Below are 25,886 nucleotides of genomic sequence, written 5' to 3'. Positions count from 1 at the left end.
TTTTTCCCTATTCACACTCCCATCATGACATTTTCATAGCACAGATATACTGTCTCTCTATGTGCCGTACGTATGTCTGTGCTTCAGACAGTAAAAGAGTAAGTTCCCAAGAGCCCGTGTTCACTACTTTGGGGGCGCCGTCACCCCCAATGTGAATGCACGTTCTAGACTGGGAGCACCTTTAGGGTAAGGGGGTCATTTACTCATGCTTACGCCCCATGCTTAGGATGGTGCCTGGAGCGCATATCCCAAAGTTTTTGCTGGATGAGTGGAAGAGCTTTTGGATTTTCCAGCCCTGCCGTCTGCGTCTACACTGCTCCATTTAGGAATCTGCGTTGGTCTGAGTCTGCACGATCAGACCCAACTGCACGTGTTTGCATACACCAGTCACTCACCTGCTGCTCACAGTGCTCACGTCCCTGGAGTTCAAAACCTGAGCCGGTGGTTCTCTGAGTTTGGGGTGCACTGGAACCCCCTGGGCAGCTGGGCTGCATACAGGGCTCCCCCCACATCCCAGAGGCCCTTTGCTCCCGGAGGCCCAGGTGGACCCCAGAATCTGCATGCTAATCAACCGCCCGGGTGATTCTGATGCGGGCGGTAAGACCTGCACTTCGAGACACGCTGTTCTAAGCCTTGTGGGGCCTCATGCGTCATGCAGGTCCCTTGAAGTGGCTTCCAGGGCCTCTCTCCTAGCTGCACCTGTGACCCGGCAAATGGGCGCCCCTGCACAGGCCAAGACAGGAGCTGGAAGAGGGCAGCATGGGCCCAGGTGACAAAAAGACCTTTCCCAGGCTGTGAGACTCACAGGTGAATGAGAGCAACTTACCCGGCCAGCCTTGTACTTGATGCCTCCACTGTTCTCCTCCTTCCCAGCCCGGGGGACGCTGGAGGCCCTCCCAGGTGGCGTCCCGAAACGCTCAGCCTCTCGGATGCCTGAGGAGCTGGGGAGAGACCCAATCTGAGTCAGCGGGGGGTGGGGGGGGCGGGCAGTCAGCTACCGACACCCAGGGACATGCACATATTGGTGACAATGACCAGAACTGCCTCGATTTACTGAGTACCTCCCATGTGCCACTGCTGTGCTCAGCACTTTATCAGTGCAATCCTCACAAGGTGCCTAGAGGTCAGGGCTACCATCCTTGCACTGAGAATGAGGTAAAGGGGCACAGAGAGGTTAAGCAATTTGCCCAGGTTCACACAGCTGGAAGTGGCAGAGCCAAGATCTGACCCTAAGTGTCTGAAAGACTCCAAAGTCTGGCTCGTGATCCTCCAGTGTACTGCAGACCTTGTCAGGAGAGAGAAGACAATGGGAGAATCCCCAGATTTTAGCTAATCAGATGTCATTTGAGAGGCACTGCTCTGCATTTGAAATCTGTGTCCCCCACCTGACTTGTTGCCTGAAGTTACCCCCATTACTCCCTTTGTGCAAAAACATTGAAGGCTTCTGTCAGAACAGGATTTCACAAACTACAGCGTGGGGGCCAAATCCAGCCCGCCCACTGACTTTGTGAATAAAGTTTTATTGGAACCCAGTCCATTCATTTGCATGTTGTCTATGGTTGCTTTCTTGCTCTAATGACAGAGTTGTAAGCTTCTGACACAGATCATATGGCTCCCAAGTGCTAATATATTTACTACCTGGCCTTTTAAAGAAAATGTTTGCCAGCCCGGCGTTAGAACATCAGTGCTGTGGAGCATGTACAGAGCACGGAGTCGGGGCAAAAATCCCGGTCCCGATCCAGGAGTTCTGATCTCCAGTCCTCCCACCTGCCCTCCTTCTCTGTTAGATTTGGGCAAACCACTGTCTCCCTCAGGCTCTCATCGTTCCTTCTTTGTCTGCAGGGTTGGCCCCAGCTCTGGAGAGAGCCTTCCTCCGTCGACCTTGCCAAACCCACGCGACTCATATCCAGAATCCTTCTAGAAGCTTTAGCCAGGCAGGCTGGGTTAAAACCCTGGCTCTACTGTTTACCGGCTGCACGACCTTGTGCAAGTCATTTCTCGAAATCGTAGTTTCTATACCTGCAAAACAGTGATCATAATAAAGCCAACCTCTAGAAGTTATTGTGAGGTTAGTTAAAAAATGCTCTGGAACTTAGCTGGCATCCATAAATGGCTATGATAATAATTCATATTAATTAATATTAATTTAAACATATTACAGAGGAATGGGCTCTGGCCGACAGGCAGTCAGGAGCTGGCTTTGCAGGAGCTGGGAGCCTGGGCTCGGGTCCCCACGAGGTGAGGTGGACTCATTAATAGAAATGAACCTTCTGACAGCTTTTAAGCCGCCTCAGAGAAGCCCTGCCTCTTCTGGGGCAAATTTTGCCGAGAAAGTTAAGGGTGGCGGGGGAGCACGCAGGAGACAGCACTGGCTGATGGGGCGGCAGATGAGGCGAAGTTCTCAGATCCACGGTGCTGGGGGCTTCCCCGGAAAGGGGACGCTCCCGCTCTGCGGCGGGTCAGGGAATGAGGTCTTCATTAACAACTGCCCTCTCTCCCCACCTGGAGGTGAAATTCCCTGGGTCTACTGGGGAAGCAATTCCAATCGCAGAAGCTGTGAAAATCTAAAGTCACACTGCCAGCCCTGTCTGCCGTCTTGCACATAGAAGTGCATTGAATCCCCCTGGCTCATGGAACATTAGTGGTCAATGAGCTTGGGAGAGCCCCCGGGCCCCTCCTCTTATTTTCACGGAAGAGATGGCAGTCCAGAGAGCGTGTGCGGCTCATCCAAGGATGCACAAGACACAGGGGGTCGGGATGGAACTTGAACTTGGGCCTTTAGGATCAAGATCTAGACCGTGCTTTTCCCACCTTGGGGGTCAGTGTCGGACCGTGAGCTCCACATCAGTGGCCCGGCTCGACCCCTTAGAGTTGTGTCACTTGGGCTATAGAGGGGGTTAATAACAGCACTTCTCTCATCAGGTCATCATGAGGATTAAATGAGATGATACACATAACACGCCAAGAAGTGGCTGGCATATCATGAATCATCGCTATGATTATATCTTCCTGGGACCAACACAGGCTTTGAGGGGTGCAGACCTGGCTGGAGTCCCTGCTCAACCAGCCCCTAGCTGTGCCCTTGTGCCAGCTCATTACCTTGCTGGCCTCAGTTTCCTCATCTGTACTATGCAGCCCAGTGAGCAGTTCTGGTCGTAACAAGCTATCCCCTGAACCTTTGTGGTGTAAACAGAGGAGTACGGATGGCCCCTCTATGCCCAAATATCTTCCCTTCTTGTTTCTTCCACAGCGGCGGAAATCCCACCCTCAGTTACCCCTTCGGATTAAAACTCATGAAAAAAACTGCTAAAAAAAACCCCACAAATGCTTCAAGGCATAAGCCAAGCACAGGACTGAGGTCTTTGAGACTTGAAGTGGCTTACTGAATATTTCTAGTCACTTCATCAGACCTTGAGGGAATGGAACGCTGGAAGGACAGGTTTTGATGTGGGAAGGTTCTGGAGAACAGGGCATGTCAGTGGGGTCTCCTGAGTCAATGTGGAGGGCATCCTGGACACCAAAAAAGCCTCAGGGTGCAGGAAGCAAGTCGCGGGATGGGAACCAGCCTTTGCCAGCCGGGCTGGCCTGAGGGCTGAGTCTCACCCAATTAAATGAGGATTAAATGGGCCCGTGATGTGCAAGACACTTTCAGACGAATGAAGTGGGGAAGGAAAGAGCATTGATTGGCCGCCTACTGTGTGCTGGGCATGACACCAGGTCGTTCACCCACATTAGCTCCTTGACCCCTCTCAGAAGCTCTGGAAGGAGGAATAAGTTGAGGGAACTTCCCCCATTTTAGGTTGAGGGAACCGAGGCTCCAGAGGTCAAGTTTCTTGCTAAAATGACACAGATGATGGTGGAGGAGCCCGAATTCCGCCCCCAAAGGCCCTGCCCCTCATTACACAGGACCACAACTCCAGGCACTGAACCACTGGGCTCACAGTTCGGTGGTTGGGGCGGCATGGGACAGAATATTATAAAACATCACCTTCTCTTGGGTGCCTGGAAACCTCAACGTCCCCTCCACCTCGGCTCGGGGGCCCTCCGAGAGGCCCAAGAAGATCCCCCCCTTGCCCGTTGCTTGGATTTCTCGGACGCAGGCTTGGGGATCCTGCCAGCCAAGGAGGTGGGAGACGCGACAAGGCCTCCTGTCCCCTGTGCTTGAGAGTCGGGTCTGTCTGAGTTCATAATGGAACTGCTTTTCTCAGCGGAAACGCTAAAGAGAAAGCTGGAGCAGACAGGAGGGGATTCCCGTGTGGCCAACCCAAGAGGAAACTGCTTCACGAGATGAGTCAGGCTTCGTGGGAAGTCAGGGGACGTGAACTGTCAGTCACGGCGGGGCATCTTGGTATCAGGCACGCTGCACACAATCTGCCTCACTGAATCTTCATAACAAGCTTTGAGGTAGGGATGAATCATATTCCCATATTACAGAAGAGGAAACTGAGGTTCAGAGAGGTCAAATCACCTGCTCATGTTCAACACGGCTAGAAAGACGAGGAGCCAGGATTTGAACCCACATTCCAGCCATTTCCCTGTGGACGAGGAAAGGGAGACGGCAGTGGGGGCTCTGGTGGTGGGTTTGGAATAATAATCACCAATATTTATGTCATTGGGTGACTTACAGTGCCCGGGTTCCTTTGCCAAGTGCTTTACGCATTATTCCACCTCATCTTTCCACCAGCCCTTTGGTTGGTAGATACTGATTGTGATCTGCATTGTGCAGATGAAGAAAGGATGGCTCAGAGAGGTTAAGTAACTTATCCAAGATCACACAGCCAGGAATCGGTACAGCTGGGATTCAAACTCAGGTTTCCTGGCTCTAGTGTGCCACAAGGAATTCTGGATGGGGCGTATATCTTTGCTTTCATGTCTACTAAACCAGTTCTTGTCTGGAGCCAAAGCCTTTCTTGGATAAGCAGAGCCCCTCAAGGACCCCATTAGAAAGGGGAAAGAGATGCGGTCTGGAGCTGACGGGTCAGGGGGCAAGGCTGGTCCCCCAGAGGGCAGGCTGTGGTTCTGAAGATTGGGAGCCAGACCCGTTTCTGCTCCCCAGGGAGGCCGGCTCACTTCCACTCACTCTGCTCGTCAAGCCCCTCCCAGCGTGCGTGGATTGAAGAACAAACCAATCAGATTTGTTCCTGATTGTCCCTCATTCCCAGGGCATCCTGGGGGTCTCGGAGGCAGGGCTGCTCCCACCAGTACTGGGCCACATGTGGGAAGGAGGAGAGAGGGAGGTCTTGACTCCTCCATTAGCGCATTTGGGCCTGGGTGTTTACACTCTGGGGTGGGGGCTCATAAGTCCCCTGGGGGAGGCCCAGGGAGACGAGGCCGTGGCTGGACACCAGTTCCTCCATTGTTCTGGCCACACTTCCTGCCCTTTAGGGAAGCAGCAAAGTGCGGTGGCTTGAATCCAGCTCCACGGTTGATCAGCTTCTGGCCCCAGGCAAGATACGTAAGTGTGCTGGACCTCAGTTTCCTAGTCTGTAAAATGGGGCTCACGGTGCCTGCCTCTGAACCCGCCCGCGGCAGAGCTCAGCAAATGGTCATGGCAGTTTGATGCCCCACCCTATGGCCACCTCTGGAGGAGGGAAGAGAGGGAAGAGGGGGATGCCAGCCGACTCTTTCATTCTTGGAAACAAAATGGGGCTCTTGGAGGCCATGGGTCATGAGGCCACAGGATGGGGAAGAGTATTAATAAGTGAGTTGCAGTTTGTCTGAAGCTTCAGAGGTCTGACGGAACCCTTCTCAGGCCTAATATTCAAACAGACTCTGAATGAATAAAGATGGAATCCGCCCCGTCCCCGACTCTGTGTCGGTGACAGGATAGTGGATCCTCCGGGGAAACACTGGGGACGGTCACGCAGTTTCATCTTCTCCTTCAGCTCCTCTGATGCCCCAGTGACTGCCTTTGGAACACCACGGCCGCTCCCTGCATCCTCTTTGTCCACTGGTTTATTTCCCTGGATCTTTAAGTGTGGTCCTATGACACAGAGTTGGTGCTGGCCTGGGGTTTACCGGGAGAAGCAGGAAGTCGGTGCGTGGCAAAGATACCACGAGACATGTCAGAAACCCTCCTCCTCAGTATTGGTCCTGTGTGTTGTCATGGCGATGGGAGGAGGCTGGAGAAGATGATGTCATGGTGGGACCTATAAACTCTTGGTTATCAGGTCGGGTGTTGATGGTCCCTGACTCCCTGGCCATGGGCCATAATCGATGGTGACCATAATCTCCCAAGATGCTCTGAGCTGACCATGTCCCCACCCCCATCATTAAGTGACCACAGGTCTTCTTCAGGGGTCACATCTACTGGGGAGTGGAGCCAGCTACTCCTCAGCCCCCCTTGAAGCTTCCTAGCATAGTAGAAGGTCACTGGAGTCCTCACTGGTAGATGCCAGCACTGTCACTGACTCCTGTCTGGTCCTGAGCAAGTCACAGCTTCTCTCTGAAGCATCAGTTTTCTTATCCATAAAATGGGCACTCATCCCTTCTCTCTCAGCTTCCCTCAGGGGGAGGAGGATCACATGAAATAATGGATGTGACAGCCCCTTGTTGATGATAAATTATGACATAAATATGACAGGTTGATGTTACTACCGTCACCATGGTCCACTCAGCCTGGGATTCAGCCTGGGATGCGGTCCCGGGTCAGCCTCTGATCCCTATCTCAATGGTTGGGGATGTTTCTCAAACTCAACCTTTCACTCAATCAGAGCATTCCGGAAGGACTCACCCCAAAGTGCCAGCACCACCTGCCCGGCCCCCTGTCTCTGGAAAGCTGAAGTCAGCAACAGAGAAAGAGAAGGAGCCACAGGACAGCAGACAGGAGGGCTTCACCGCTTGGACCAGTGTGGGGGTATCCTGGGGCGCAGCCCAAAGATCTGGGTTGATATGAACCCATCGGGCCTTCCCAAGAGTCTCACCACTTGCCTGGGGATCACCGTCTCCCCTGGTGTTTGTTTCAGCTGAGGACTCAACAGGGGTGGTCTCTAAAGTTCCTTAGAAACTCAAGGGGTTCTGTCTCCCCCAGCTGACTGAAATCAGTTCCCCTGGCCTGTGACAGGGTCTCAACACAGGGCTGTGAGTTTCCAAAATCCCACGTGGAGACCTTGACTCATGAACCGTGGATGGACACGTGGAGGAAAGCAGCATCGTGGAAAGAGGTGAACACAGGAGGCAGGCTTGGGGTCTGGCACGGGACTGCCTCTCAGTTCCCTGGCTGACCAGCCTCAGATTCCTCATCATTAAAATGAGGAGGAGGACTGAGTCCGTTTCCCTCATCCTCATCCTAATGCCAGGAGGATTGCTTTCATCTAATTCTTGAAGGAGTCTTTGACCTACCAACCACGTAAGAACCACCCTACCGTGCCCCACCAGAAACTTCCCCAGTGCTCACCCCCTCATCCTAGACAGTCCTCAATACACTTGTCACCTCACGGGTTGTCAAGGGGTTAATCAAACACACGAATGCCTGCTAATGTTTAACTAGCGCTGCCCCTCCAGGGCTCAGAATATTCGAAGCCTGGTACAGATCACACGACTCCATAAGAGAGGTCAGGGAAGGTGGGCAGTTCTGAGGAGAAAAGCCTTTTTCCTGAACCTGTTGATTCATGGCTCATGGAATAGGGTTCTCGTCAAAATGCTAAAATGCTAAAAATGTGGAATCCTGGGCTCTGCTGGCAGATATTGTTCCTGTAGGTCTGAGACAGGGCTGGGGGACCTGCATTTTACAAGAGCACCAATGATTCTGCTGCAGGTGTCTGTGGACCTCACTTTGAGAACCACTTAGGTATTAGCCTGCCAATGGGGAAGGACAGTCCAGGGCACCTGGACCCTGCTACAGATGAATGCTTTTCTCCCAAGCCTCAGTTTCTCCACCTGCATTGCATGGGGTGTGGCTCAGCTGCTCCCTGAGGCCCCATGTGGTTTGGGGGTTCGGCACTCAGGCCTGACTCAGAGAGCCTCAGGTTCAAATCTGGGCTCTGTCAACAGATGGACAAACCTTTGGCCAGACTGACCAGGGATTAAAGAGTGAAGACTCAAATTACTAAAACCAGGAATGAAAGAGGGGGTGTTACTACCAACTTTACAGAAATAAGAGGGATTTTAAGGGAATAATTATATGATCCATTGTATGCCAACAAATTAGCTAGCCTAGATGAAACGGACAAACTTCTAGAAAGATATAAACTATGAAACTGACTCAAGAAGAAATAGAAAACCTAAGTAGACCTACAAAAAGTAAAGAGATTAAATTAGTAATAACAATAATAATAAAAACTTCCCACAAAGAAAAGCCCAGGATCAGATGGCTTCACTGGCAAATTCTACCAAATGTTTAAAGAATAATGAACACCAATTCTTCACAAACTCTTCGAAAAAACAGAAGAGGAGGGAACACTTCCCAATTCATTCTTTGAGGCCAGTATTACTCAGATACCAAAACCAGACAAAAATATCCCAAGAAAACAAAACTACAGACCAATATCCCTTATAAATATAGATGCAAAAATCCTCCACAAAATACTAGCAAACCTAATCCAGCAACATATAAAAAGATTACACACCATGACTAAGTGGAATGCTAGGAATGCAAGGTTGGTTCAACATCTGAAAATCAATCAGTGTAATGTGCCATATTAATAGAATAACGGACAAATCTGGGCTCTGCCACTTACTAGCTGTGTGACCTTGGATGAGTACCTTGGCCCCTTTGAACAAGTTTCTCCATCTATAAGGGAGGGATAGTGATGCTGATTTCCAGGCATTGTTATGAGGATGAAATTGCTGCACATCACAAGTGCTCAATAAATGGCCATCTAACCCTAACTGCAATCATTTTCAGGAGAGAATCCACTGGGAGGGGCCTAGTTTATCTGTCCAGGTGTTTATTCTCTGGTCACTTTTCAGATGAGGAGACTGGGGTAGGTGGGCTCACATGGTCTGCTCACCTGGACTGTAAACACCATTAATATGCCCATCCCTGCCTCCAAACCTTTGTCCCCACAGTTAGTCCTGCCTGGACTGGCCACCTCAACCTCTCAGGCCAATGCAAATGATCCCCAGCTCAAACCCCACCCTCACGGGGCTTTCCTTACACATGTGCTGCTCGGTCTCCCTTCTTTTTTTTTTTTCTGTGAGGAAGCTCAGCCCTGAGCTAACATCCATGCCAATCCTCCTCTTTTTTTTTTTTTTTTTTTTGCTGAGGAAGACTGGCCCTGGGCTAACATCCGTGCCCATCTTCCTCCACTTTATATGGGACGGCGCCACAGCATGGCCTGACAAGCGGTGCGCTGGTGCGCGCCTGGGACCCGAACCCGGGCTGCCAGCAGCGGAGTGCACACACTTAACTGCTATGCCACAGGGCCGGCCCCCCGCTCTCCCTTCTCGATGCCCAGGGGATCTGGAATTTAACCACACACTTTATTCCAGACCAAATGCTCCTCTGCCTCTTTCTAGTCTAGACGTTTGGGCTGAAGCACTTTGCTTCTCTGACCCTCAGTGTCCTGATCTGTAAGAGGAGACCCCCTTGTTGCAAGAGGCAAGTGGGATACAGTAAGCAAAGGGGCCAGGATGGGAAGTCAGGACCACCTGCTTCCAAAGCCTCGCGCTGCAGCCAGCGGCCCGCACTCACTTGGCCGGGTAGAAGATGGCACTCATCTCCTCCGCCAGGTGTCTCCGGAGGATGTGCTTCCCGCTGGGGATGCCCAGGGCAGTGGCCATGGCCTCGGCGTTGAACGTGGGTTCCAGCACCAGCACGGCACCGTGGACGCCGCTGTTGGTCAGGTTGTCTGCGTACTCCTGAGGGCAAGGCACGAGGCTGGTTGGCCTGAGAGAGCCGCCCTGCTGGCTGAGGGGGCCCAGCTCCAAGTGGGGATATGCCCCCAACAGCAAGAGCTTGACCCCCTGGGGAACCAGTTAATTTAATACTGAGGGGGAACCCCACCCCCACTCTTAGGGCCATGAGGGCAGCGACCAAGACGATTTTGTCACTGACGTATCCCCAGACCTTGGCAGGCAGCCCATAAATACTTGTCGAATGAGAAGATGGATCTGGATTCAACCCCACACTTGCTTCAGAGAGCGAGGATGGCTCAGCACCCCCGACCCCCATGATGAGAAAAGCACCATGAACGGGGGTCCTATGCGGGGGAGGGGTGAGTAGGTCCCTCCTCTTGAGTGACAGGAGGCAGGTTATTCTTGCCAGCCTGGGCAGTGATGCCCCAGTTCACACAGAAATGGATACTGATCTGCACACAGATGTGCATGGGATTTGCACAGGCCCTAGAGTTGCCCCCACCCCCGCCATCACCCCTCACCTTCAGGTCGATATCTCGCACCCACTTGAGCACTCGCTGGTTGGTCCAGACCACAGGGTCTATGTTCTGCGTCTCGCAGCGGGCCCGGCGCTCCTGGAGGGCCTGGTGGGGAGGGAGAGAGTGGGTCAGCCAGGAGATGAGGGGGCACACCGAGGTCACAGGGGGAGCGAGGGTCCACGTGGCTGACAGGGGCCCCAGCGTGCCGGTGCGAGGAGTCCTGGCAGGGCCATCCACGACTGCCGTAGCCACATCAATCCGTGACCCGGCCTTTCATTCTGGAAAACAGGGAGAAGGCCCCTTCTGGGGGTGGTGGGAGTCTGGAGGCAGAGATACCTGTGGCCTGGAGTGTGGGGCTGGGCGCGACCCACGGCAGCTGTCTAGTCTGTACGTTTCGGCCCCCTGCTCACCTGACATGGCGTGTCAGGTGCTCAATGCATATGTGTTGAGGGATGCCCAATGACGAGGCCCTTCCAAGTGGGGCCAAGTATCCCCGGGGTCCACCCAGCCTCTGGGGGCAGCAAGTGTCACCCTGTTATGAAACCTCACCCCTGGTGACCTGCAGAGGGGTCAGCCTGATGGCCTTTCACAAGCCTCCTTGGGGGACTGGCTCCCAAAGGGCTCTGGGCTTGTGGTGGGCAGACCCTTCTCCAGGGCCCCTGGCCCACGGGTTCCTCCAGTGTGCCCTGGCCAGCCCCCATTCCACCATGCCCATTTCCACACTTCACTGTCATGATCTTCCTGAACGTCTGCCACCTGTACCAGACTGGGGTTCCCAGGGGCCAGGGCCTGTGTCCTCATCACTTCCTGTGCCCAGGGCCCTGTACCGGGTATCTGAGAAGGCCATGAAGGCCCCTCTTCTGTCCTCTCCTGCCCACCTGGAATTGCTTGTGTTCTGACATCGCTCTAAGAAAAGCAAGCCATCTGGACTCAGCCCTGCAGGGCCCAGTCAGGGCTCCTCCCTCAGGGGAATATTTGGGGAGATGCTCTGGGAAGGTCTTGGGGGAGCTGAAGCAGATGCCCTGTGCTCTGTGGCTTGGCAGAGCTCAGGATCCAGGCAGCACTCAGAGCCCAAACTCTTCAACACGCCCCACAGTCTCCTGGTTACCTATCCCGCATGCCTCTCCACTCCCCCCTCAAACCCAACACCAGAACCACACCACATTCTCAGTTCTTCTGCCACCACAGATATGTCCTCTGGGCCTTTGCCTGTGCTGTTCCCTCTGCTGGGTTGATTTTGCCCTCATACTTTCTACTGATCAATCCCTGGAATTCCTCCTTCAGGGTTCAGTTTAGCTGTTACTATCTCTGAGAAGCTCTCCCTGATCCCCTGGAAGCTTCTGCTCTGGGTTTTCATAAAACCCTGGACTTCCCTCCTTGGGACTCTTTCCATGGTTTTGTGATGCCACCAGCTTCCTGGTTCTCCCTGAGAAGCAGTGAGTTCTTGGAGATGAGGGTTCCTCATTTCTCCTGAATTGAGCACAGGGCCTGGCTTGTGCCCAAGGAGCAGTTGTCGGAAGGAAGAAAGGATGGATGGATGGATGGATGCATGCATGGATGGATGGATGGATGGATGGATAGATGGGTGGATAGATGGATGCATGAATGCATGGATGGATGGATAGATGGATGCATGAATGCATGGATGGATGCATGGATGGATGCATGGATGGATGGATGCATGGATGGATGGATGGATGCATGGATGGATGCATGCATGGATGGATGGATGGATGGATAGATGGATGCATGGATGGATGGATGGATGGATGCATGGATGGATGGATGGATGCATGGATGGATGCATGCATGGATGGATGGATGGATGGATAGATGGATGCATGGATGGATGGATGGATGGATGCACGGATGGATGGATGCACGGATGGATGGATGCACGGATGGATAGGCAGATGGCAGATGGGTGGATGGAGAGACACTGGATGCTAGGGTGGAAAGGAGGGCTGTGGAAGGTGCCCCGCCCCCTGCCCTGGACCTCACCTCCCTGCTGAAGTTCACTTGGTACAGCAGCTCGATCCCCAGCAGGATGCTGACCTGGTGGAACTTCTTGGACACATTTAGGTGCTTCTCCAGGTCCCGCTTCATCAGCGAGTTCAGCATCCGCCCATCGACCAGGTGGTTTTGGAAGGCCTGGGAGTACTGGGACAGGCCGATGTCATTCAGCCAGGCCTTGGCCACCCAGTGATGGTCCAGGTCAGCGGCTTTGGACAGGCTGGTGAGGAGAGACATGGCCAGAGAGAGGGATGGGTGGGGAAAGGTGGCAGAAACAGAGGGACAGGGAGAAATGGGGCAGAGATGAAGCGAGAAAGGGAAAACAACAGGGCGAGGGAAGGGGGACCAAGAAATCCACAGAGTTAGACAGGAACAGAGATGGAGGGAGAGACAGAGGGGAAGACAGAGCAGAGATGGGTAGAGAGGTGGATGAAGGGGAGAGAGAGAGAAGGAGGGAGAGAGAGGAGAGGGAGAGAAAAGGAGAGAGACAGAGAGAGACAAAGAGACAGAAACAGAGAGAGACAGGGAGCCCCAAAGAACAGAAAGGGATCAACAGAGAGACAGACAGAGGGAACAGGAAAAGAGAAGAGACCACATTCAGACACACCGAGAGTGAAAAGGGACATAGACAGAGCAGCAGGGACATCGGCAGCAGGAAGCAGCCCCCCTGGGGACCCTGGCACCCCCAGCCTGCCCCGGGGACCTCCACAGAATCCCTGAGGTTCACAAAGCTTTGGCCTGGCCTGTCTCTCCTCGGACTTTGTCCAGTCGCACAGTGGCACGTCTTGGACTCAGAATTCAAACCCACATTTTGCTTATTCCCAGTGCTCTCTCCTCACCCCCATACCGCGGATTTCTCTGTATCCCACACAGAAATTATCCCAGGGCCACGCACACAGCAGGTGCACAACGAATACTTCTCAAATGGATGAAAGGGTGGATGCTCCTGGCGGGAGTGGGGGTGGGGGTGGGTGGCGGTTGCGGGGCGAGGTCCCCTCGGCTGTCATTCCCTTGCCCGCCACACGGTGGCAGCCTCGCAGAAGGAATGAGGACAGCGCCTCCCACCTGCAGAGGGACTTGGAGAAATGGCCCGAGGCTGACAGGTAGGAGAGCTGCCTTACCTAAGTGGGACCCGCGGGGACCACGAGGGGATCATGATGGACTGACAGAGGGACGCCGCCCTCCTTCCCAGGCCTGGGACCAGGGCCAGCATCCTTCCCTCCCCGCCAGGTAGAAGGAACACGCCTACCCAGCTGGGCGGGGTGGAGGCTGTGAGAAGGGCGGGAGGCCTCCTCGCTTTGCACCCATCTCTGGGGCACCCCTACTGGCTGCCCAAGCTGGAGACCCGGGTGGGGCTTCCAACCCCACCTGACTCAGCTTCCTGCCTTCTACCCTCCACTGCTCACTCCAGGCACCACTGTCTCTCCCCTGAACTCCGCCCTTTAACAGGTCTCCCTGCCGCTGGGCCCTCTCCAGTCCCTGCCCAGGACAGAGCTAGCAGATCAGCCACCCCCTGCTGGTGGTCCTAGATGGCGCCTCCTCGTCCGTCCTTCCTTCCCTCATTCCGCGAATATGTACCGAGCCGCTACTGGGCGCCATATTTATGGACACATCTTCCCTCCTGACCCCTTCCTTTCTTTCTCCATCCTCACGCTCTCCGGTGCCCAGGTGACATCCATTTCCAGGGCTCGGGCTTCCATCTGTAAATGAGGACTCCCGAATTCGCATCTCTCCTCTCTCCTCTCTTCTGAGTCCCAGATTCTAACTGCCCTCTTGACATCCCCTCCTGGCTGTCACAGGCATTTCACATTTAATGGGCTCCAAATCAAACGCCTGTCCCCTCTCCCACCTCTTCCCCACTCCCACCATCAGCCCCCTCCCAGGTTCTCACTGGCCCTGCCTCTCCCCTCCCCCACCCCGTCCACCTGTCAATCACTCTGGTCAGTGTATGTCCTCTTCTCTCCTTTTCCGAGTTGAAGCCACGACCACCTCTGGCATAGATTCCTGCAGCTGCGCCCCCGCCCCACCCCTTCTAATCCACTTTCCCCACAGCTGCCAGTGGCCTTTTAAAAACATCAATCGGATCATGTCACCCCTCTGCTTAAAACCCTCCCATGGAGGAACCTTAAATGCATATCACTAAGTGAAAGAAGCCCACCTAAAAAGGCTACACACTGTGTGATTCCAACTCTATGACATTCTGGAAAAGGCAAAACTATGGAGACAGTAAAAAGATCGGTGGTTGCTGGGGTTGGGGAGAAAGAGGGATGAACAGGTGGAGCCCAGGGGATTTTAGGGCAGTCAAACTATTCAGTATGAGGCCGTAATGATGGATGCGCTTCATTATACATTCCAAACCCACAGAAGGTACACCTCCAAGAGTGAACCCTAATGTCAACTATGGACTTCGGGTGATAATGATGTGTCATCATTTATCATTTGTAACAAATGTTCCATCTGGTGGAGGATGTCGATAATGGCAGAGGCTGTTCATGTGTGGGGGCTGGGGACACATGAGAAATCTCTGTACCTTCCCCTCAATTTTGCTGTGAAACTAAAATGGCTCTAAAAAAATTGTTTTCAAAGAGTGAAGGAGGAAACAGAGACTTTTTTAACAAGCAAAATTGAGAGAATTTGTCATCAGAGGAATGATCTAGAAGAAATGTTAAAGGAAGTTCTTCAAGAGGAAAGAAAATAATAATCATGTGGAAATTTGGACTACACAAAAGAATAAAGATGAGAACTCCTCAAACTCAACAACAACAAAAAACCCGATTCAGAGATGGGCAAAGAGTGGAATAGATATTTCTCCAAAGAGGATATAAGAATGGCTGACAAGCACATGAAGAGATGCTCAACATCAGTAATCATTAGGGAAAAGCAAATCAAAACTACAATGAGATACCACTTGATAACCATTAGGATAGCAACTATAAAAAAACAACAGAAAACAAGTGTTGGCGAGGATGTGGAGAAATTGGAACTCTCGTGCACTGTTTGTGAGAATGTAAAATGGTGCAACCACTATAGTAGACAGTGTGGCAGTTCCTCAAAAAATTAAAAATAGATTACCACATGATCCAGCAATTCCATTTCTGAGTATATATCCGAAAGAACTGAAAGCAGTGTCTTGAAGAGATATTTGTACACCCACATCCATAGCAGCATTATTCACAGTAGCTAAAAGGCAGAAGCAACCCAAGTGTCCATCGATGGAGGAATGGATAAACAAAATGTGCAATACACACACAACGGAATATTACTCAGCCTTAAAAAGGAGGGAAATTCTGTAATATGCTGCAACATGGATGAACCTTGAGGACATTATGCCAAGAGAAATAAGCCAGTCACGAAAAGACAAATACAGTATGATTCCACTTATGTGAGGTACCTAGAGTAGTCAAATTCATAGAGACAGAAAGTAGAATGGTGGTTACCACTGTACTGGGGGGAGGGGAGAATGAGGAATTATTGTTTAATGAGTAGAGTTTCAGTTTTACAAGATGAAAAGAGTTATGGGGACGGGTGGTGGTGATGGCTGCACAACAATGTGAATGTATTTAATACCACTGAACTGTACTCTTAAAACTGGCTAAAAAGGTAAATTTTATGTTATGTGTCTTTTACCACAATAAAAAAAAATTTTCTTAAAGAATAAAGATGATTGGAAATCGTAAATATCTGGGTAAAGGTTTTTCTCATTTGCTAATCTCCTTAAAAGATAATGGACTGGGGCCAGCCCAGTGGCTTAGCGGTTAAGTGCGCGCGCTCCGCTGCTGGCGGCCCAGGTTCGGACCCCGGGCGCGCACCGACGCACCGCCTCTCCGGCCATGCTGAGGCCGCATCCCACATACAGCAACTAGAAGGATGTGCAACTATGACATACAACTATCTACTGGGGTTTGGGGGAGAAAAAGGGAAAAAAAGGAGGATTGGCAATAGATGTTAGCTCAGGGCCGGTCTTCCTCAGCAAAAAGAGGAGGATTGGCACGCATGTCAGCTCAGGGCTGATCTTCCTCACACACACAAAAAAAGATAATAGACAGTTTAAAAGAAAAATCATAACAATGGATTATGGAGAGTATAATATAGAGAGATAAAAGTGTATGAAAACAATAGCGTAAAGGAAGGAGAAAAGAGCATGTTACATTATACAGGAAGTCGCATAATATTATTTGAAGATAGACAGTGGTGTGTATATTGTAAACCATAAAGCAACAATTAAAAATAAAACAAAGATGCCTAGCTCATAGCCAGTAGTGGGAATATTCAACTAATAAAAAGTCAGCCAGTGGAAGAGGGAAAAAAGAACAGAGTAGATTTAAATTAAATAAAACAAGAAAACTCTTTCCTTGCTCCTCTTTGCAGGAATGAAGTGGGAAGTCCTTGGAGGACCTGACGAGGTCCCGGCTCCCCTCCCGCACTGGGCTCAGGCTGGGGGCACTTCCGGGACGCACTGAGCTCTTTGCCCCTCGGCGCTGGGGCTCCCCAGGGTGCCCCTGCACCCACTTCCTTCCAGCCCTGCCCCAGGCTCACTCCTCACCCCCAGGTCTCCACTGTGGCCTGGCAGAGGTTTGCTCTGCCCTGCGGTCTGAAGTCGCTCCCCCAGCCTGCTGCTCTGCCTCCAAGGGTTTCCTTCACAGCGCCAAGCACACGTGGAACTTTGAAAATTCATTGATCTGAGCGCAGGGACTGTGCTCTCTAGGCTCTGAGCCAGCCTAGCGCTCGGGCATCATCCGCTCCGTGGAAAGAGGAAGGGAAGGGAGGTGGGCTCCCAGCTCCACCCCACTCCTCCTGCCCGGCAGCCACCCAGAACCACTGGAGCCCGCCCCCAAGGGCCAGGGTCTCCCGGTCTCCAGCCCTCTTCACCGGCTTAGCTCCTACAGGACTCTGCTGAGACATCCTCTCCCTGAAGCCTTCCAGGCCCCTCGTGCTGGGTCGGAGCCCTCTCCATGCCCAGAGCCTCCCAGAGTCCCCATCCCTGCACTTGTCACCCTGGATAACTGCTGCTCATGTGGCCAGCTGCGCACTAGACCGTCAGCTGCCGGAGGGCAGGGCCGGGTGTGGCCTGTCTACGCACACCCCCTCCCGCCTGGCTCACAGCTAATGCTCAACAGCTCCTGTTCTCGAATCCAGTGCGCAGAAGACGGAGCAAGGCTGGCCGAGTGGGGCACTGGCTCCAGTCCACCAGGAGGCTGCCCAGCACGAGCTCCTGAAATGGAATCTTCTAGCCCAAGACAAGCTCCCTTCTAGGATGACAAGGTCCCAGGACAGAGCCCCTCCCAGCCCTCTAGGGCCGGCTCCCGCCCTGTCACGTCGGAGGGGCCCCTCCCAGGCCCTGTCCTCATTGGCCTCTCGCCCCGGCTGGAGCTGGGGTTCACAGCCTTCTGAATCAGACGCTGCGGGGCCAAGGTCGTCACTGATGGAGACCAGACGACCTCCTCTTCCGTCCGAAGGAAGGGTTTGCTCAGCAAATCGATGGTGCACCCACACGCAGGCTGGAGGGGTGGGAGGGGGCGCCTCGCTTAACCTCCTGGAGAGCGGCCCATTTGTAATCAGCAATATCCATCCGCATGCCAATAAGTAGTGCACCCCTGCCCTTCAAAACGCTTCTCGTCATTAAAATTGTCCCCATGGGGCCCCAGCTTGGCAACCCTTTCCCAGCTGTTGGTTTGAGCTGTTGTAAGCGCCCAAGTCCGATAAAACGGCATGACTTTAAAAGTAATTCAGACATTTTATAAAATTGACACTGCCCCCTCCGCAAACTGGGGCTAGATTAGACCCTATAATCTGAGTTTGGGCACAGAATTTAGATATCACCTGGGCTATTATTCAACACAGGAAACACGAGGGCGTTCTGGCTCCACCGCCCTTAGCTCCAAGACCGTGCACCTCTGTGCCTCAGTTTCCTCGTCTGTAAAATGGCGATAAGCATGCTTGCCCCCGGATTGTGAGGACTAAAGGGAAGTAAGAGTGTAAAACCCTTAGCACAGAGTCTGGGACGCACTCAGTGTTCCATCAATAATAGTAGGAGGCGTCGTCGTTGTTTTAACACAAAGGCCACACGAGATAGCGGAAAGGGAGTTGATTTTGAAGTCAGAAGTTTTGTAGTGTGACTTTGCGCCCATTATTTCTCTGGGTTTCACTTTCTCCACCTTTCAACTGGGCATAAGAGTGTCTATCCTGCACTGATGTTGTGATGGTTAAACAAAATCATGTCCATAAAGTGACAGGTGATGGGTTGGCAGGGGTTGGTGGATTCTGTTGTCAGTATTTTAGAGATAAGGGGAACCAGGCCCAGAGAGGGCAATGTCATGCCTAAGGTCACACAGGATGTCATGGTTGGAAACGTTCTTGAAGATGATCTCACTGGGGTTCTTACCCTAGATTCTGAACCCCTAAAAGTTCCATGGGTCGGTCAGAGAGTCCCAGAATGCAAAGTTGTGAAGTTTTGTAGATTTCTTCTGGGAAAAGTGTCAAAAGCTTTTATTAGATTCTCTAAGGGGCCATGATGCCCAAAAGTTAAAAAACCACTGTCCTGATTTAACTCCCTTTATTTCACAGGTGGAGAAACTGAGTCCTAGAGGGGGCAAGGTCACATGGCAAATGAGAGGCCAGAGTTCCACAGGGAACGGACCCTCAAACTAGGCCCCTCCCTTCTCCAGGAAGCCCTGGGGGTGTCTAATGCTGGGACCCCATGATCCTTGGAAACAGTCCTGCTTAGAGCTCCCAGAATTTTTCAAAATCTGTTCACATCTGGCTGCTGATCTGAATCCAGCCCTTTTGGGTGCCATAGCATCTTGGCTCCTGGAGGTTCTCGGTGTCAGCTACGTTTTGGGGGAACCTCAGCAGTGATCCCGCACTTTCGAAAGGTGACTCGGGCAGCCCCACCCTGTTCAATGAACAGAGGTGGCGTTTTCTGACCGAATTGGGAGTGGGACCAGGGGCAGGAGGGGTTTCCGGCTTGGGTGACGGAGGATGGTGAGTGCTTTTGGGGGTGGGGGGAGGGCACTGGTTGGGAGCGGGTGGTGAGCGTGAGGTGCCTGAGGGACCCCCGGGAGGGGAAGCTCGGTGGGGCTGCTCTCCCCGCCCCCATCACCCGGCTCCTCCATCTCCTACCCCAGCCCCGTCGTCTTCTTGCTTTGAGTTGTTACCTGAGTTTCTGATCCGTCTCATCTCATGATTTCCCGCCACCCGGGAATCCCGCCAAGGGCCCACTCCGGGACACACAGCGCTTTGGTGTGTTCCTGCTTCCAAACCAGCCTGAGTTCCCACCCTTAGCCCCCTCCTTTTTTTCAGTCTACAAAGCTCCTTCTGCACATAATGGCACACACCACCAGCTTTGATTAATTAACTGCACAAAAATGATGGGGAAACCAGTGAAGGAGATGATTATGCAAAACAGAAAGTGTCCGATTTACCAGCTAGTTCTTTCTTCCCCCTCCTCACTCTGAGGACCTGGGGGGGGGGGTGTCCTTCCCTTTTCCCTGGAGCTGCTTGGTGAATGAGGGATGCCCCAACAAGTCCTACTCACAAAAGGTCAGGGGAGAGGCAGGCGGGAGGCAGGCTGGGGTGGGGGTGGTATGACAATGGGGACAGGGCGGCCTTTCTGGGGACATAGCCGATGGGAGGGACTCGAGGCCATTCCCAGATGTGCTCACTAAAAGAAGACCCCTCCCACCGGCCCCATCCTCTGTGGGAGAGATTGCCATAAGCCGATGTGTGCCCATTTCTACCTCTCTGTCCGATTCTGCTTCTCCCCACTTTATGCCGTTTTCCTCACTCTGGAGTGGTAAGAGCTGGGGTTTGAGGTAGACGTAGGCCAAATTTTGGCGAAATTCCCAGACCCACTTGGGCTGGCCCTTCGAGTTCTGGGGGTGCGTGAGGCCCCTCTGACCCCTCACTGGGGAGATCATAGGGCATTTGGGCCTCCCTTAGTCCCTGTGTCTCCATCTTTCTATGGGGAGGGCTGGCCCAGAGAGGGACTGAGGTGCTCCTGAGCCTGCTGGCCACTGGCGTCCTGGGACCATTTCAGTCACACCCCATCCTCCATCACACCTGGCCAGCCTACAGCGCCCGTTCACCCCACCTGTGTGATCTGGGGCTCTCGGGTGGACTTTTCTCCCTCCTCCCTGGGGGCCCGGCCCCAGCAGAGGCCCGGGAGCGCTGGCTCACCTCCGGCCCGCCTCGGCGTCGCGGTAGTCCTCAATGGCCAGCCGCAGCTTGCGCCGGTGCAGGGAGCTGCACACACCCAGGCCCAGCTCCAGGTCCTCGTCACTCAGACTCAGCAGCACCTGCTCCCGGGAAGGTGGGGACTGAGCGCCCGGGAGGGAGGGCTGGGGTTGGGCACCCAAGGCTCCCAGGACCTGCGCTGGGGGCGCCGAGCCCCAGAGGGGTCTGCTGGCTGGGGCTGCTCTCCCGTCTCCCTGCCCATCCTTCCTTGCAGTCTGGCGGAGCATCTGTGCCGCCCACCTAGGGGCCGCTGCTCCCTTAGGTCGCTGGGGTCACCACCCAGGCTGAAAGAGCCTCTAGTCCAGTCTTTACCCCCTTCAGCCACGTAAAGGAAGGTTAGTCCCATTTTAAAGATGAGGAGGCTGAGGCTCCGAAGGGCTGTGTGCCTTGCTGGGGAGACAGTGATTTACTGGGGACGCTGGAGCCTGAGCCCGGGTCAGCCGGCCCCTAGACTACGTCTCCTCCTATCTCGGGGGTGGGAGTTGCCGGGGACAGGCCAGCTCTGGGCTGGTAAGGCTCAGGGGAGGGTGAGGGGGCATGCCCACGGGGTCCTGGACGTGCCCTACCTTCCCACTCTTCACGTTCTCCGCGCAGGCCTTGACGTACATGGGCATGGCCATGACCACCTCCAGCCAGGCCTGGACGGTGCCCGCCTTCCAGTGGGACATGGGGGTGGTCCTGACTAGCTCCACCTGCTGCAGCCGGTCCACCTGCTCCTCCCCCTCCGACAGGCTGAGGCTCTGCCGCGTGGGGCTGCACTGGCTGTCCGAGTCTGCAACACACAGGCGCAACACACACGGCCACGCTGGGGGGCGGGCCGGGCGCCGCCCCCCCGAGTCTGCCCTCCCGGGGCGCGGGGGCAAGCAGGGGTGTCCTCCCGCATGCATTCCTTCTCGTCAGAATCAAAATGGCTTTTATTTGTTTTGCTGCCTCTCCCCCCATTACAAGAGTAATCTAGTAAAAAAAAAGAATTTAAAAAACTCAATCTGGAAAAGAATAAAAATAAAACAGGAAGTGAAAATCACCCCAAATCCCACGCCACCCAGAGACAGCAGCTGTTAGTATTTAGCTGAATATTCTTTGGGAAAGACAAATGCCCACGCTTACATTACAAACACACGGACCCACGTGCTTACACCGTGCGTTCGTTTTGTAAGATGCTGTGCTAATTTACACTGCGGAGGACATGCTTCCATCTCAGCAGAGAACTGTGCTGTCTCTTGGCTGCACAGGATTCATTGAATGGATGCTCCGCAATTTATTTCCCCTGCCTCCTGTTGATGGGCAAGGGTCGTTCCCCATTTTTCACTATTGTAAACAACGCAGCAACAGGCACCTTTGGGCAACGGGGTGATTTATTTTCTTAGGATAAATGGAGCCCAAGTTCCATTCCTTAACACACCGCAGCCCGTTTCTGGAGTGGCCCTCACAGACAAAAAAGTCCATCCACCAGCACCTTCCAAACCTATTCTTCAATCGGTGGTCGTTCAGCTCCATTAACACCTGGTAAATATGCCAAGTCCAGGGTACACAGGAGAGAAAAGAATCTCTTTGTCTAAAGCAGGGCTACATAAAAACCCAAACAGACAAACTCAATACCATGAGAAACGACAAGTATTAAAAAATAAGCCGGATTAGAAATGACCCTACCGAAATTGTATATTACAAATCATCATAACATGTAATGTTGATTGATGATGCTTATCCATCAATTCGAGCGCATGGTTAAAACCGTGGGTATGAAGCACACACGAATGCTAACAGTTTCTGAGTTTGGGGGCCGGGAAGACGAAGTTCTTTCCCTCCTACTATGCCTTTGTGCATCATCAAAGTTCCATAATAAACATGTACAAATTTATAATGAAAATAGTTGGAGAATTTAAGAAACAAGAAGCAGTACAAATGGTTATCGATGGCAGTTTATCTGAATGAATGATGCTCCATTCACATGTTAGAGCATATGCGATTAATAAGAAATCTGTCACCGGAGAGTACTTTTGGTGTGGGAAAATGTTCACAAGCTATTGCCAAGTGAAGGACAGTGTAAGACAGCAGGTACAATGTAACCCCAACCATACTTTTAAAATTATATACATAGTAATATATATAATTATAATTGTGTGTATATATATACATCTATATACATATATAAAATACTAGATGGATACATGTTCAAAGTCTTTATCTCTGGAAATGGGTGATGGGTAATTGTGCGTAAGTGTGTGTGTGTGTGTGTGTGTGTGTGAATGTGCACGTTTCAGTGTTTGAGAGTATTTGTGAGTGTTTGCATACTTTTCTGTTTCCCAAGTTGTCTGCATTGACTATACTATTTTTGAAACTGAAAAAAAAAACCCAGAGCCTGGAAATCTCACTTTTCCCAGTTACAAAGCCCCTCCCTCCATGTAAACCCCCTGAATGACTCTTTGGAAACAGCTGCACCTGTTTGGTGACCACACACACCTCCTTCATCCCAGCTCTGCTGACATGGTTCTCCCCAACGCCCGGGGGCCTCCCACCGCCCAGCCAAGAGCCCTTCGGAGCCCACAGCCACCTGGTCTGGAAGACGCCACCCCCGGGCCAGCAGGGCGCCGGGCAGAGTGACCTAACTCTGGGTGGGCAGAGACGATGCCTGGTGCCTCAGTTTCCATCTCTGTAAAGTTGGTGTGATGCTCCTCCCTGCCGCCTGCCTCCTCTGCTCTGGGGTCTCAGTGACGGTGGGTGTCACTGAGTGACAGTGGGTATGACAGGGCTTGTCTGTGCCAGGACGGGTGGGGGTTGAGAGGTTACTGCAGCAACATTCTATTTCCCTTCTCCCGTGGGTGGAAAGCCTCCTTGTCCCCCTGGGAGACGGCAGAGGGGCACTGAGCTCTGTGCAGGTCGCGGGTCTGAGCACATGTGTTGCCAGGGCTCTGGGGGAAGGTGGAAACAGCAGCCCTGTAGCCCCGCCTGGGGAGATGGCTGCTCAGCTAGGGGAGACAGGCCAGAGCCTAGGTGCTCCTCCTGCTGGAGCCAGGCTCCCAAGGATAGGCTCGGCTCGCAGAGCAGTCTTTCTGATCACGTCCTACAGAGGCTGGCCGCTGGTCCTCCCTGGGTGGGAGAGCTGAGAGCCTCTGTCTTGTTCCTGTAGCTGAGTCCTGTCTCTGTGACGTACTTCTGGGAAGATGAGAGACGACGTGTGGCTGAAAATACCAAGACACAGCCCGTGCTCTCCATTTGGACCAGGCCTGTGGAGCTGAAGAGACCTTAGCACTGGGCAAATTGCTTCACCTCCTGAAGCCTCAGTTTTCCCATCTATAAAATGGGTATAGTAATAATATCTACCTCCTAGCTTAATATGACTATTACAAATTCCGAATGGGAAGCCCCAGGAAGCACCGGTCAAGGGTGGCTATTATTGGTAATACAGGCCCCTCCCCTGGGCTTGGGCACTTTTTGGCTACACTGAGGATTCAGCAGTAGTTGCCTGCATTCCTGGGATGAATGTGGCTTGAGTTCAGCTCAGGTGCTCAGGGAGGGAACCTGGTCCCACTTGTCAAGCTCACCTGGGCAGAAATTCATCGTAGACTCCACCTGGTCCAGGTGGGCGGGCTGTCTGGGAGGGGGGATTTGTCTGTTCTGTGCCAAGGTGGGCGGTGGGGGGTGTGTTTGCAGTGCTTGGCAATGTCGTCCCGAGTAAGGGAGATAAAGGGGCAGGAGAAGGGGAGAGACAGGAGGAGACGGGCAGCAGGAATCAGACAGAAAGAGGAGAGAGGAGAGAGAGAGAGAGGAAAAAGCGAGCTCTAGAGAGGAGGGAAGAGAGAGAGACTCAAAGAGCGAGGCTTCAGGAGAGAAGTATGCTACAGAAACAACAAAGGCAAAAAGATAGGAAGAGGGAGAGAGTGAGTGGAGGGTAGGGAGGAGGGAATGACAGACAAGTAGACGGACAAAGAAGAAAACCAAACTTCCCCTGTGTGTGTGTGTGCGTGTGCATGTGCACACGCGTGTGTTTTTCTGAGCGTGGTGTGTCTGTGTGTTATTCCGGAGCTAACAGGCCTGAGGCCTGTCGCGGGGAGCTGGCTTTTCAATTCACAGTATTTACGGAGTCCAGGCTGGAGGAACGCCAGAGGCCAGGCTGGGTTCAGATGGGCAAACCACACATTTGGTTTCTGAGAAAAGACAGCTGTTGACCAGCCCACCTCCTTCACCCCACCCCCGGGGCTGAGCTCCAAGGAGATGACGCTGTGGAAGGACTGGGGAGCGGGGGAGTCTTTGGGGTCATAAACCGTTAATTAAAGGCAATTTCCAAAATGCAGGCATTATGGTGCCAGATTTTATGTCTGGGATTCCATCAACCCTGGCTTTTATTTCCCCCCTCTCAGCTCTGAGAGGGGGAATAACTAACTCATGTTTATAGCTGGGGGGCTCTGCGGAGGGCTGCGGAGTTAAAGGGGCCGCCTGAGGCCCTGGCAGAGTTGGAGGAGATGCCACCAAGAGGTGGCCACTCTGGATCCTTCTGAACCCCGGGAGGACCTTGGTGACTTTGGAAGGTGAGGTTCGGCATTATCCTCCCCCACTCCCCCATACGATGCACCATAGGATGTGAGTAATTCGTTATGGAGGCTTCCCCAAGCTGGGCCCACAGATGCAGCGATGTTTCCTTGCACAGGGTTGGCAAACTACAGCCTGGGCCCAAATCCAGCCCTCTACCTGTTTTTCTAAGTAAAGTTTTCTTTCTCATTTGTTTACATGTTGTCTAAGGCTGCTTTCCTGCAGAGTTGAGTAGTTGTGACAGATTATTATCTGGTCCCAAAAGCCTAAACTATTTGCCATCTGGCCTGTTACAGAAAATCCTTTACAGAAACCCTGAGGTTCCAGGTCGGCATTGGAATATGAGGGCCCTGGCTGTGAATCCCAGCTCTGCTGGTTACCAGCCAGATGATCTTGGGGGAGTGTTCTTAATTTCCTCAGCCTCACTTTCCCCATCTGTGAAATGGGATGATAATAATGCTGATCTCACAGGTCTGTGTGAGGACTAAATGAGATGATGTACAATGTATACAGAGTGCTCGGCCTGGTGTCTGGCATACAGTGGGCGCTTAATGACCACGTGGGGCCCTCTGTCCTCTGCAGGCTCATGTCACTTCCAGTCTAGACCTGCTCGGTCCAATATGATAGCTACAAGCCACATGTGGCTTCTGAGTCCTTGTGGTGTGGCCAGTCTGCAGAGAAAAGTGCTGGAGGTGTACAAAACACACTGGATTTTGAGGACTTTGTACAAAAAAAAAGTAAACTAGCTTATTAATAATTTTTATACTGATAACGTCGAAATGATAATATTTTGGGTAT

The 25,886-nt window shown here is 52.7% G+C and overlaps 1 protein-coding gene across 1 annotated transcript in view; it reads right to left on the bottom strand.

The window, feature by feature from the left end:
* Positions 1–25,886, bottom strand: part of KAZN (kazrin, periplakin interacting protein) — a 447,423-nt gene that overhangs the window by 997 nt on the left and 420,540 nt on the right. The window contains exons 9-14 of the mRNA XM_058552953.1: positions 21,128–21,333; positions 20,505–20,623; positions 12,318–12,549; positions 10,320–10,421; positions 9,635–9,801; positions 827–941 (exon numbers count right to left, since the gene is read on the bottom strand). Of these exons, the coding sequence (XP_058408936.1) occupies positions 827–941; positions 9,635–9,801; positions 10,320–10,421; positions 12,318–12,549; positions 20,505–20,623; positions 21,128–21,333 (941 nt within the window). The remainder of the gene's footprint in view (positions 1–826; positions 942–9,634; positions 9,802–10,319; positions 10,422–12,317; positions 12,550–20,504; positions 20,624–21,127; positions 21,334–25,886) is intronic.

The sequence above is a fragment of the Diceros bicornis genome, chromosome 13 (assembly GCF_020826845.1).
Source record: "Diceros bicornis minor isolate mBicDic1 chromosome 13, mDicBic1.mat.cur, whole genome shotgun sequence".
NCBI lineage: Eukaryota > Metazoa > Chordata > Mammalia > Perissodactyla > Rhinocerotidae > Diceros > Diceros bicornis.
This window is presented reverse-complemented; position numbering and strand designations above follow the sequence as displayed.